The sequence below is a fragment of the Elephantulus edwardii genome, unplaced genomic scaffold, assembly GCF_000299155.1.
Source record: "Elephantulus edwardii isolate Elephantulus edwardi_28Jun2011 unplaced genomic scaffold, EleEdw1.0 scaffold00050, whole genome shotgun sequence".
In the NCBI taxonomy this organism is placed as follows: Eukaryota; Metazoa; Chordata; class Mammalia; order Macroscelidea; family Macroscelididae; genus Elephantulus; species Elephantulus edwardii.
Window position 1 is genome coordinate 3,681,436 of NW_006399800.1, and position 13,862 is coordinate 3,695,297.

The 13,862-nt window shown below is 46.0% G+C and overlaps 1 protein-coding gene across 1 annotated transcript in view; it reads left to right on the forward strand.

The window, feature by feature from the left end:
* PARP16 (poly (ADP-ribose) polymerase family, member 16) overlaps nucleotides 1-5,015 on the forward strand; it is a 43,025-nt gene extending 38,010 nt beyond the window's left edge. The window contains exons 4-6 of the mRNA XM_006886655.1: nucleotides 1,016-1,187; nucleotides 3,183-3,324; nucleotides 4,880-5,015. Of these exons, the coding sequence (XP_006886717.1) occupies nucleotides 1,016-1,187; nucleotides 3,183-3,324; nucleotides 4,880-5,015 (450 nt within the window). The remainder of the gene's footprint in view (nucleotides 1-1,015; nucleotides 1,188-3,182; nucleotides 3,325-4,879) is intronic.
* Nucleotides 5,016-13,862: the final 8,847 nt, after the last annotated feature.

Below are 13,862 nucleotides of genomic sequence, written 5' to 3' on the forward strand. Positions count from 1 at the left end.
TTCTATATTATTATTATTATTATTTTGTGTGTGTGTGTGTACAGTCAAATCAGATCTGACTGATACAGGAGGAGATTGTTCCTCCTTCTCCAGCAGAGAATCTGGTGGATTTGAACCATGCACCTCTGATATTGCAGTACACCTTCTTGCCACTAGGCCACCAGAGCTCGCCATAGGCTCCCTGGAGTTTTTAAAGGCAGATTTATTTGAAGTTGATTGCCAGGCCTTTCTTCTGAGGTACTTTTATGTGGACCCACCCAAGCTTTTTATTAGTAGTTGAGCGTGTTATCCGTTTGCATCACTTAGGGGCACCACGGAAGACCATGCTTTGATTTAGCATCTCTTGGGTACAGATATCTTGCTCTTTTCTGTCCACTAAGTCCTTCAGTCCTCACCCACAACCATATCTATAACTGATTCACTGCTTTGTAGTCCATCCCAAGTCTTACATCCCTGTAAGACCGAGTAGGACTGAGCATTGGTTCCCGAGGCTGTAACATTTATAGGAGCAGACTGAACCGCCTTCTCCTTCTCTTACAGAGTGGCTGGTGAGTTTGAACTAGTGATTTAGCAGCCTAACTCTTAACCTCCTCACCCCCCAATCTCCTTACAACCTTACAAAAGAGTTCCATTATTCCCATTTTGTAATGTAGAAACCGAGACCCAGAGTTTATGTAACTTGTCAGCTTATTGGAAGTAGTGGCCGGATTCCAACTCAGGTCTGTTTGGACTTAGATAACCATGGTTTTCCTACTTGAACTTGCCACCAAGAACTGCTCATTTGTTTGTGGCCAGATCCACTATTAAACGGTTGTCAGAGTGGAATGCATTTAATAATAAGTGTATGATGATGTCCCAGGATTGGTTGGTTCTGTGTCTTTCACTGGGAGATGGCACGCTTGGAAATTCTGTGTTTTAAACTGTGTTGAAGACCGGTCGGTGTCATCTGTGTGCCGGCTCCTAACTCTGTGTCCACTTGGCTGTGTTTCTTTCTGGCTGGCCTCTGCTGTTCCAGACATCCTTGTTCGGGGCGGGGACCTACCTCACCAGTGACTTGAGCCTGGCCCTCATTTACAGCCCCCATGGCCACGGGTGGCAACACAGCCTCCTCGGCCCCCTCCTCAGCTGTGTGGCGGTATGCGAGGTCATCGACCACCCCGATGTCAAGTGTCAAACCAAGAAGAAAGGTGAGTGAGTGTCTGGCCCTGGACTGGCCCTGGGTGTGGGGTACACAGGCTTTTGCTGTTGGCCCCGCTCTTGGGTAGAGCACCTGTTCCTTGCCAGAGCACCACAAGATGGGGCTGCCTTCGAGGCCAGTGCAGTCAGTCTCCTTAGGGATTGGAGCTGAGTAGGATTACAGGGACAGCCAGAGGAAAGGGCAGCCAAGGTGGGTCCGCGTGCGAGCTTTGTGAAAGAATATATACCAAGAAGGTAAGGTTTGATAGATGAGTCTGAATGTGTGGGCTCCTTGAGGACAGGAACTGAGTCGCCTTTATTTGTTCTTTTTTTACCATTGCACCATTCCCTTCTCCCTCACTTTTAAACGATGGTAAATGTAAAACTCAACTCAATTCACTGCTGTCAAGTCAGAACTGACTCCTAGCTGGCCCTCCTGCAGGTTTTCAGAGGCTGTTAATCGCACAGGAGAAGATTGCCCGTCTTTCTCCTTCCAGAGCAGCTGGTGGATTCAAACTGCGTGCCTTTGGATAGTGCAACTCCTTAACCACTAAGCCACAGAGCTCCTTAAGTGACTATATAGGTAGCAGAACATGTGCTGTTTCAATAGTAGAATGAATTTTGGGGTAGCTGGTGTCAGCAGAGAGCTGAGCTGAAGCAAAGACTCTGGTCCAGACCCTGTCCCTCTAGGCTACTTCAGTGAGTGCCAGAGCTGCCTGGCATGCAGGAGGTGTGAGGTCAACGGAGTGAGACCACAGAGCTGAGCTATCAGCTGTCTGCCTCATAGTTGCACCCACCAATGTATCCCTTAATTCTTCCTGCAATCCTCACCCCAAAACATTTTCCCGCCTCAAAGACCGAGTGGTCACAGCCCTTCAGACTCCAGACCTGGCCCTCGGTTCTGTTGAGAAAAATTGAATCCAGAAAACGGCCTGTTCCTGGCCTCTAATGTGAAACAGCTGGAGTCCTGGGGAGCAGGCCCAGGTCTGACACCACCCTCCCAAACCAGACGGCTTGAATATTTGCATTTATAATTCTTGGGAAGTTTACAAGCCGTGACATTAAACATCAAACAAAACCTTGAAGCCTCTACTGTCACGCAGCTTTGTGGTTTTTGGGTTTTTTTCCCTCTTTCCTCTGCCACCTTCCCCCACTTTCTTGGAATTTTTTCATATTATTAAATTTTAATTTTTTTTAAAAAAGCCTTACTATGACTGGTGGCAGAGAAACATTTTAAAAAGCTCAAATCCAGAATGGTTAATTGAAAATGCATACTAAGGGACTTAAAGAGCTCTGGTGGTGCAGTGGGTTAAGTGCTAGGCTGTTCAAGTTCAGTGGTCAGAACCCATCAGCCCGCTCCCCAAGAAAAGAGAGGGCAGTTTGCGGCCATAAAGAATGGAAGCCTTGGAAACCATGTGGGCAGTTCTTCTCTGTCCTCTGGGGCCACTGGGATTGAAATCAACTTGATGGCAGCAGGTTTTTGAGAGACTTGTTTTCGATCAAGTCTGGTTCCTAGTCCTAGAGTATGCTGTGCTTGTTGATGGTTGTTAAGTGCCAGTGAGTTGACTAAGACTCCTGTCGCCCGTATGAACAACAGAACTGAACCCTGCCATATCCTGCACCGTCCTCATGACCTCTGCTTTCTCCATTCATTTGAGTTCCTTCTTTTCTCCATTTCTTCCATTCCTTTATTCCCTACTTTTGTCTTTTGGTTTGCTGGATTCTCCCATAATTTTAGTGCTGTATCACACACACAGACCTGCTTCTCAGCCCACTGGGGCTTCTCCACCCTCAAGAAAAGGAACCTTGACCCTGTTTCTGTTTATTGTTTGCTTCCCTTGTTCTTTTTTTTTTTTGCTTCTCTTGTTCTTAGGACCCCTATCACTGCCGCCCCCCCCCCCTCTCCCCCCCCCCCCTCTCCCCCCCCCCCCCCCCCCCCCCCCCCCCCCCCGCCAAAGTTTTGCTTGTTTTCTCACACAAGAGCCGGCTGCTCTCACTTCACACAGATTCCAAGGAGATAGATCGTAGAAGAGCGCGAATCAAGCACAGCGAGGGTGGAGACATCCCTCCAAAGTACTTTGTGGTCACCAATAACCAGCTCCTGCGTGTGAAATACCTGCTGGTGTACTCACAGAAGCAGCACAAGAGGTAAGACTGTCCCTGTGTGAGGTCCAAATAATGGCTGTATTCAAAGCATTGAGCTTCTTAATGCTCTGCCTCCACCAGAGACTTTTGGTAGACCTTAGCTATGTATACAGCACTGTGCTAGATTTGAGTGCTCCTGAGAAGCGGTCTTGGCCTGAAATAGACTACAGTCTAGTGGGAAAAGGTAGAAGGAGGTTTGTGAACATAGACAGCTTAAAGAAGTAGCACAGTCAGATTGGCTCCCTCAGACCTCGAGCCCTTTAGCACCTTGGCTTACAGTTCCTAGTCTGAAACCCACTACTTAGGTTAAGGCAGGAGACTGGGGAGTAAGTGAATGCTGGCTGAGAGTGTTTGCAGCTCAGGACAGCCAGTTCCTCCTGTGGTTGCTAAACCCCTTCCTGCCCCTGAAATGTCTTCTCTTTGTCTCCAAAGTGAAGCTTTAAAACAGAACAATAGAGGAGAATCTTCTGCTTTTGAGACTCAGGATACGTAATCTCACCAGTATGGTGGTGGTTTTTCTTGTATGCCGTTGAGTTGGAACCGGCTCATAACAGATCCTCATTCTGGTATTCAGAGGCTGTAAATCACACAGGAGATTACACAGGGGGAAGATTGCTTCTCGCTCAGAGCAGCTGGTGGATTCAAATTGCCTGCCTTTGGGCTGGCAGTGTCACTGCTTACCACTAGGCACCAGAGCTCCTTAGTGATGTGGTAGTGGGGGTATACGTAGGGTGCTCCAGGGCCTGGGATGACTCATCTTGAGATGTCACATTCTTGAGGGAGGATAGCAGTAGGTGAGATAGGATGGGGGTAACTTTTTAATGAATGCATGGCTTCAGGATTTCATAAACCTCATTTTTTTATCCCCCCCAAACTTTGGAAATCAGTATGTTGTTGTTATGTACTGTCGAGTCAGAACTAGTCCATAGCTGACCCTCCAGTGGGTTTTCAGAGAAAATTAATCATATGGGAGTTGATTCCTGTGTTAATCTAGGGAATCTAGGGAACTTTGGTTTAAAAATCATCTACCTTTTCCTGTTTGTAAATTCCCCTCCCTTCCCACTTCTCTGTAGAGTCTCTAGAGCTCAGTTGGATAGTTCAGATCGTGTCCTGGCCCGGGGAGGGGAGAAAGCAGAGGATTTCTCTAGCTCAGGTTGAGATGTTCCAGAGAAAAAGAGAATCGAACTGCATACCCTACCACAGGCTCCATCTAGGCGGACAACCTTGAGCTGGATCCTTCTAGATACCAAAGTCTTGCTTAAGAACAGATGGGTTACAAAAGGTAAAAGAGGAGCTGTGGAAGGGAAGATTGGGATGAGCTCATTGCATAGCTGTCTTTGTCTATTTCAAAAATGCTCTGTTGAAAGGCGTGTCAGCGCCAGGGCAAACAGCTCCAGATTTCTGGAGCAGAGGAACATGAAGAAGTTTTGTTACATGGCTCACCCAGAGGATGAAATTCATCACTCATTCTGCTCGGAGCCAGGAATTGTTGCATACATTTTTTTAAAGTGTGTTCTCTCTCTTTGCCAACCTTGTTCTGTTCCTTCACTTCAAACAGGGCTTCCAGCCAGCTCTCCTGGTTTTCCAGCCATTGGTTTTTGGTCCTGATATCCCTGTATCTGCTGCTTCTGCTCATAGTGAGCGCCATCAACTCTCCTGCTTTCCAGCACTTGTGGAATCGTGTGAAGAGATAATCCTCCTGGGCCTGGTGAAGGAGCCAGCCTGACCACGTGCCTTATGATAACTTACTTGTTCTGTAACCCCTGCACCTCACGTCCAGCCAGGCCAAGCCTGGAGGCCAGTTGGGGACCACAGGACAATTTCTGTATGCCATAAACATATCTATTGCCTTTGATGATGCTCTCAGCCATTCTCTGGTCCATGGGACCACTGACCCCTTACACTTAGGGTTGGGGGAGTCCTCCTGTCTCCTCTGTCCCAGCTGGTCCCAGGGAGGTGGCTCTCTAGCCAGAGCCAAAGGAAAAGTCCTGCTGCGTTTAAAACCGGCGTCCAAGCTGTCAGTGGTGTGTTTACAATGCTCCTGGCGGAGGTTGGCCCTTTTCTAATGCCTTCTGGAAAGTGGAAAATGTGTAGTGGGAACTATAAATCACTAGTCGGTTGCCTTGTTTTGACTTGAAACACCCAAGAGGAATCGTTATGTTTTTTATAAAAACCAATGGGACCATTTTTTAATTCCATCAGCCTTGGTATGTGCGTACAAAACATCTTAACAGTTTTCTCAAACCAACAGAAACAGCCTTGAGCCACAGCTTTTCCCCACCCTCCACCCTATCACTCCATCCGAGCCCGAAATCACAGCCGACAAAGGAAGGAATCTGAGGCCTGGTCAAAAATACAAATTTAACAATGAGCAACTCATGTTGTCTTTTTCTAAAAATGACCAACTCTGATTACAGCTGAAATAGAACCAAATGTTTAATTTTTGATCTTTTTTGTTTTGTTTTATTTGAAAGCTATTTGACAAATTAGGCTTTGTGAGCTGAAGAGAAGGGAAATTTCCAAACCTGGAGCGCTGTCTGGCGCATGTCCACAGCCTCTTCCCTGGCCCTTGTTAGGGAAGGGATATGAGCTGCAGGCTCTCGTCCTGTTCCCATACTCACAAAGCAGCCTTGATCTTGAGGGGCTGCTGTCCTTTAACACAGAGGCCCATCACAGCAGGCTGAGCCTCCCACAGGGGCCTGTAGCACTCAGCATGGACTTTCAGTGCAGAGGAGAGGCCCCCTGGTAGCCTAGAGAAACAGAGTCCTCTTTGCTGACTTCTGTTTTGCATCCTTTCTGCTGGGTTTTAGCCATAGTGGAACCTTGTCTGATTCAAGGATGAGATTTCTGTCAAGGGGAAAAACCACTTTCTGGTTTTTACACGGAATATTGTACCATTTAAAAAACAATAAAAGTCTTCCTAAAGGCCAGCTCACCTATGTGACTGCTGGCCACCTCAATGTGAGCCTTCTTCGTGTGTTGTCTCAGTTATTAACAGTCTTATCCTCTCAAGTTCACCCCCTTCCTTTCTTGTTCAGGCAGCTGTCTGCTGGAGGGCATACACCACTAAGACATCTAGTAGGTACGGGATTGCTAGCCACGGATGTAACATATATGAGCACCAAATGTGTGCCAGGCAATAGGAATACAAGCAAGGTCAAGTTCAAAATGTCCCAGTTGTGGAACTGATGGTCTGTTGAGGGAGGCACATTGGCAATCCCAGGATTGAGACTGGTATATGGTCTTGCAAAAAAGTTGTGGAGTTCCTGAGTGATGCAGATAGTTACACACTAAGCAGTCAAATCAAAAGGCTTGAGGTTCAAATCCATCTTCCAAAGTTCCTTGGAAGAAATACCTGGTGGTCTGTTTCTGAACAGTTGTTGTTGTTGTTATGTGCTGTCGAGTCATGTGCGACTCATAGCGACCCTATGTACAGCAGCCCTAAACCGTGCTCTATCCTGGCCAATCTCATTGCCTCTGGCACACCCATCCTGATTACCCCAGTCACTGAATCAATACACCTCATAGAGGGTCTTCCCCTCCTGCGCTGTCCCTCTACTCTACCCAGCATGATGTCCCTCTCCAAAGACCTGTCTCTCCTTGCAACATGTCCAAAGTATGTCAGACGAAGCCCCAGAATCCTTGCCTCCAAGGAGCAGCCTGGTTTAATCCTCTCTACAATGAATCTGTTTGTTTTCTTGGCAGTCCATGGTACATTCAATACTCTTCTCCAGCACCACAGCTCAAAGATGTCAATTCTCCTTCTATCCTCCCTAGTCATTGTCCAACTCTCTGATGCATAACAAGTGATTGCAAAGACCCTGGACTGTACCAGGCTCACCTTAGTCTCCAGAGAGACACCGTTGCTCTTGAGTACTTGAGAGAGGTCTCTAACCGCAGACTTTTCCATCGCAATACATTTTTTTATTTCCTGGCTACTGGTGCCAAGAGTGTTGACCGTGGAGCCGAGCAAACTGAAGCTGTGAACAATCTCAGTCTCTTCGCTATCCATCCTGATGCTACCAGTGGTAAGAATTTTTGTCTTCTTGACATTGAGACTCAGTCCATATTGAAGGCTGCAGTCCTTGACCCTCTGCAGTAAGTGCATGAGGTCCTCCTCAGTTTCAGCGAGCAAGGTTGTGTCATCTGCATAACGCAGATCATTGATAGATCGTCCACCAATCCTAATGCCACGCTTCTCCTCGTCTCAGATAATCTGCTCTGCATACAGGTTGAAAAGGTATGGAGACAGGACACATCCCTGGCGTACACCCTTCCCAATTTTGAACCATGCAGTGTTGCCCTGCTCTGTTCTGACGACTGCCTCTTGGTCCAAGTATAGGTTTCGCATTAGCATGATTAAATATTCTGGGATTCCCATTCTTCTCAGAGTCAGCCACAGTTTGTTATGATACACACAGTCAAACGCAGATAGACATTCCTCTGGTACTCCCTGCTTTCAGCTAAGATCCATCTAACATCTGCTACAATATCCCTAGTACCACGACCCCTTCTAAAGCCAGCCTGGACTTCTGGCAGTTCTCTGCTGATGTGTTGTTCCATTCGGTTTTGGATAATCTTCAGTAGAATCTTGCTTGCATGTGAAATCAATGATATTGTTCTGTAGTTTCCACACTCAGTTGGGTCACCCTTCTTTGGGATGGGAACAAATATAGACCTCTTCCAGTCAGTTGGCCAAGTGGTTGTTCTCCAGATTTCTTGGCACAACTTGGTGAGCACATCCACGGCAGCATCTGTTAGCTGAAATATGTCAATATATCTTCTGAACAGTAAGACAGTGAAAACGCCGTGAGGCACAGCTCTTTTCAGACACACACAACATCACCGTGAGATGATCAGCAAGAGATCCTGATATGAACTGGGGTCAGGAAGTATGGCACAGACACATGGAAGGCTGCCAGGTACCGTGTTATGTACCATCAAGTTGGAGCTGGCTCACAGCGGACCCTCCAGCAGGTTTTCATAGACAGTAGAATACACAGAAGATTGCAGCTGGTGAATTCAAACACTTGCTTTAGGTTGGCAGCACAACTCCTTACCACTGAGCCACCAGAACTCCCCACCAGATACCTTATATGTGAGAGTTTATTTAATCCTCCTAACAGGTCTGTGAGGTAGGTACAATTGTGTGCATTATAGGTAAGAAAATGGAAATCCCCGAACAAAGCCAAGCCTGTTAGTATTGAGTTATTTCTGTCTCAGCCATTGGACAGAGTAGAATTTTCCCATAAGATTTCTAAGGCAGTATATCTTTACAGAAGCAGGTCACAGGCCCAGGTGCCCAGTGGCTGGTGGGTTCCAGGTGTCAAATGAAAGAGGCCTGCTCTGCCTTCCGTCTACTGCCATTTCAGCCCATTGTCTCAAGGCAGAGCTGAGAAGTAGAGCTCATTTACTCAAGTAGTAGTATTTAAAACAATAAAATCAGTTGCTATTAAGTTCATTTTGATCCCCTGGGTATCAGAACTGCGCTCTATAATACTCTCTCTTCCTCTCTGTGTGTATGTGTTTTGTTGTGGTTTGGATGAAAATTTTCAGAGCAATTCAATTTTCCATTGTGGGGTTTGCACACATTTTGTTACATAACATTAATTGGCGTATAAGCAACCTCAGCCCTGTCAGGTTTTCAGTGGCTGATTTTTCAGAAGTAGATCTTTTTTTCCCAAAGTGCCACTGGGTGGAATTTAACTCTCACCTTTTGGTTAGCTGCTGAGCACATCCCTGTACACTTCAAAACGCCAGGACACCACCCTGTTTTTTATTGACGTAGATTTTTGTTTCTTCTCTGACCACTCACGAAAAGTAGATGATCTGACTGTGGGACACTGAGCCTGGTCATGAGGGATAGGGGAAATGGAGATGAATAGCTCTTGGGGTCGTCAGACACTTGACAAGGATATTTTGATATTGAGAGGAAATGGCTAGAGTTTTGAGGGTTGATGTGGGCAGGAGGGAAGACTTATGCTGGGCCTTTGTGTGTCCTGGGCATGCACTTGTGCCTTTTTTTTTTTAATTAATTTTAATGAAAGTTTACAGAGACTTTGGATTTCCATTCATTCCATCCATTTTCTCCCTCCCCACCCCTCCCCCCCTTCACTCTTCTCTTTGAACACTAAAAGAAAAATTCTTTCATTGTTATATAATCCCTTCCCCCAAGTCCACTCCACTATGCTGCCTTCATTCTGGTTACTTGTACCTTTGTCAGTCCCTTTCCTCCATAAATTTTTATTTTATTTTGTTATTGTTTGTGTGTATACTGTCAAATCAGATCTCACTGGTAGAGGAGGAAATTGCCCCTCCTTCTCCAGCAGAGCATCTGGTGGATTCGAAATGCATACCTCTGGGATTGCAGTGCAGCTTCTTGCCACTAGGCCACCAGAACTCCCTATCCGCCATAAAAATTTTTGTGTGTCCTGGGCACTTTTGCCTTTGTAAGCCCATTTCCTCCAAAAATTTGAAATTACAACTGTTGGTATAAACGCAAACATATTAATATCATACATTCAACCATTTTTATGGGACCAAAATAGTGTTTTGGTTGCCTAATTATATGTAGTTGTGCTGCCAACCCAAAGACATCTAGTTCAAATCCACCAGCTACTCTGTGGATAAAGGTGGGCAATCTCCTCTTGTCTCGTTTATAGCCTCTGCTGGCTGGTCAGCTGTGAGCTTGTTCCGACTTGACAGCAAGTGACAAAAATAACGTGAGGTTTAGCACATTTTGCGTTATGTTGCAAACCGAAAGATCAGGGGTTCAAATCAACCAGCTGCTCTGGAGGAAAAGATAAGCAGTTTTTTCCTATGAAGATTCTCAGCCTCAGGAACCTGATGGAGGATTGCTATGATTTGATTCAACTCAGACGGTTTCAGGGCACTGAAAGAGTTTGGGTTTTAAAAAAACTTTATTAATTTTAATGAACGTTTACAGAGATTTTGGATTTTCATTTATTGTTGCTATTTTCTCCCTGCCCCCCTCCCCCAGCTTACTCTTCTCTTTGAAAAGTAAAAGAAAAATTCCTTCATTGTACACTCTACTATGCAACCTTCATTCTGGATTCTTGTCATAACAATAATGTTGTTATGTACCATCAAGTCACTTGTGAGTCATAGCGACTATGTACAACAGCCCTAAACCCTGCTTTATCCTGTGCCAATCACACTGCCTCTGACACACCCATCCCGACTACCCCAGTCACTGAATCAATCCACCTCATAGAGGGTCTTCCCCTCTTGTGCCGTCGCTCCACCCTCCCAAACATGATGTTCCTCTCCAAGGACCTGTTCCTCTTTACAACATGTCCAAAGTATGTCAGACGAAGCCCCAGGATCCTTGCCTCCAAGGAACAGCCCAGTTTAACCCTCTCTGTTTGTTTTCTTGGCAGTCCATGGTATCCTCAGCACTCTTCTCCAGAACCACAGCTCAAAGGCATCAATTCTCCTTCTATCCTCCCTAGTCATTGTCCAACTCTCTGACACATGGTAAGTGATTGCAAAGACCATGGCCTGTATCAGATGCACCTTAGTCTTTAGAGTGACACTATTGCTCTCCAATATGATAATACCCAATCATAAATGAAAGGTTGATCAGATCCACCAGCTACAATGTGGGAGAAAGATGAGACAGGCATTGTGTTCCTAGGAAGATTTTACAGCTTATAGGCAGTCTGACAGGGTCACCATGTGTTAGAATCAGCTCAATGGTGTTGGGTTTAGAGTGGGTGTGGGTGTCTACTGTGTCTAATGGATGCATTAATCTGGACTGGAGTAACAAGGGACAGTGTTAGTCTTCAAGTACCAGAGATTAAAGAGAAAGGGAAGAGACAAACCATAATTGAGACATACAATTTTATTTAGCATTAGCCCTGCATCTGAGGGAAATCCTGTAGGTCAACCAGCTCCAAGAATGGCAAATTTGGGATGCTGGAGCTTGGGTGCTCAGGAGGTGCTCGCTGAGATATTCCCCTTTCACAGGAGGAAGGAACAGTCTCCTTGCTGATGGGCACATGCTGGCTCTAGTTCATCAGGCGGTTGATGAAAGGGGAACCACACAAGGACCTCATGAAAGCAGCCCTGTCTGCCCTCATCACCTATTTGGGAGGAGTGGCAAGTGGGGCCCCCACAAGCAAGGTACCTCCTTCCAGAAGTACCGTGGGTCTCATGAGCCATCAGTTTCCATCACAAAGATTGAGGTTTACTCTGGACTTCTTAATAAGTATTTGTGTATGTATGTATGTCAGAAAGGTAGAGTAAGGGATGTTGTTCAATGTGGGTTTTGATTCATTCATGGCATTACTGTCGAGTACCTATAAAATCAAGAGTGGACGGGGAGTTGGGATTTGAAGAGTCCACTTCAGATCTTTTTCTTTAGAGCATGGCCCCATTACATCTGAGCCCATTCCTGCTCTTAACCCAGGAGGTTTGTCTTGGCTTGAAATCCACTGCAAACACCCTCCCTTGTTGCTATGGTGATTCTTAGGCATTCCCCCTCCCTAGGCTGGATTCAGTGTCTCACGCAAAAATAAGATCATACCCCTCCTCAGGGCTCCCCCTGTCCCCCACTGGTCTCTCCCTACTCCCTTTCTCCCCCCTCATGAGTTTTCCATCTCTTGGTCTTTGTTTGTTTTTGCCTTTGTCAGCCTCCCCCAACTGGATGGGTTTCTGTTTGTTTCTAAACTGTCTGGGGCTACGCACCATGGAGACCAGTGTCCCAGGCTGCCTCTCACCCTGATCTGGTTAGAATAAGCCCCTCTCCTTCGCATGCATCTCCAACCTGACATTTGGAACATCCAAAATAAGTCACGATGTTCTAAAGCCACATACAAACCCCCATTTCCACCCACTCCAACTGGCGCCTTGTCCACCTGGAAACAGTTTTTAGACAATTTCCAGTGTTCCGTTGCTGTGTGTACAGTGCAGCCCTGAGAATGGGAAGCAGCATTTATTGAATATCTACTGTATGCCAGCTACTGGGCTACTGTTGTTATGTACCTTTAAGTTGGAACTGACTCATAGCTGACCCTCCAATGGGTTTTTAGAGGTAGTAGGGGATTACACGGAAGGAGATTGATCATCTTTCTCCCACAGAGCAGCATCCAAACCATATGCCTTTAGGTTGACAACTCAACTTCTTACCACTAGGGGTGAAGACCATGGACAGTAGGTCTGTATGTACTGGAGAGGGTAAAACCAAGCTGTTCATTGGAGGCAAGGTTTCTGAAGCTCTGTCTGGCATACTTTGGACATGTTGCAAGGAGGGCCCAGTCCTTGGAGAGGAGGGTCATAATGCTTGGGAGGGTGGAGGGACAGTGCAAGAGAGGAAGACCTCGGGTGAATTGGATTGACACAGTGACTGGGGTAATGGGGACTAGGTGTGTCAGAGACAAGTTGACTCAAGATAGAGCAGGGTTCAGAGCTGTTGTACATGGGGTCATTATGAGTCAGAGTCAACTCGACAGCACATAACAACAAACCGTGGGGGTGAGGATGATGTTTCTTGCATGAATATTCAACTGCAAGCTGCATAAGGCAAGTATTTAGGTCTTTTTTTCCCTTCCACTTTGTACATCACTCTTTATCAAGTTGCTCTATGATATAACCTGGGTTTGCTATGGTGCTGAACCTTGTGCCAGGGGAATATCAGATACCGTAATGGTTTCCCCTTGTGGACAGTGTTTGGTAGAACTCCCACTTGTAAAACAGGTTGGGAAGCAGAAGTGGCATCCACTTCCTAAACCACATGCTTCTGGAAACTATGAACTTGGAGAAACACCGATAACTATGGAAAGGTATTAGGTCTTTTTGTTCATAGAGTCGCTATGAGACCACCTCGACTCGACGGCAATCAACAACAACATAGCTAAGATACAGTGGATGTGCTACTGAACGCAAGGGGTTCTTTCCGTAGTCAGTTGCCAATAAGACAAGCGGACTGCATTACCCATGAATGCACGTTATTACACAGATCTGGGAATCAGCGAGTCACCTCTAAGACTTCCTCCCCGTCTGGGAGTGGTCACGGCCTTATATACTAGGGTGAAACTCCAGCTCATTTAACAATGCACCTTTGTTAGTAAGAAAAGGTAATTTCTACATCTGAAAAGGACAGTTCCCATCTGTGTATCAGTAATTCAGGAAGGCCCCAGTTCTCTTCCTGGTAAACAGGCAGATTAACATACTGTTTATATATGACTGGAGAACCAGCTTCACCAAGCATCTAGGATAGATGCATTTCCTCTTCTGGTAAACAGACAGATTAAACTACTCTACATGATTAAGACAGAGTAGGAAGAAAGATTGGCCATCCACTTCTGAAATAGCAGGCCTCCAAAAACCCTATGTACAACAGAACATATGTAGATAACAGGGCAACTGAGGCTGAGCTTTCAGGTATGGAAATACAAAGGAAGAGGAACAGTTGTAAGCAGACACTAATGATTGGGACATGGAATGTGAGAACCATGAATGTAGGAAAATTAGATATTGTTAAGGAAGAAATGGAACGCATAAATATTGACATACTAGGC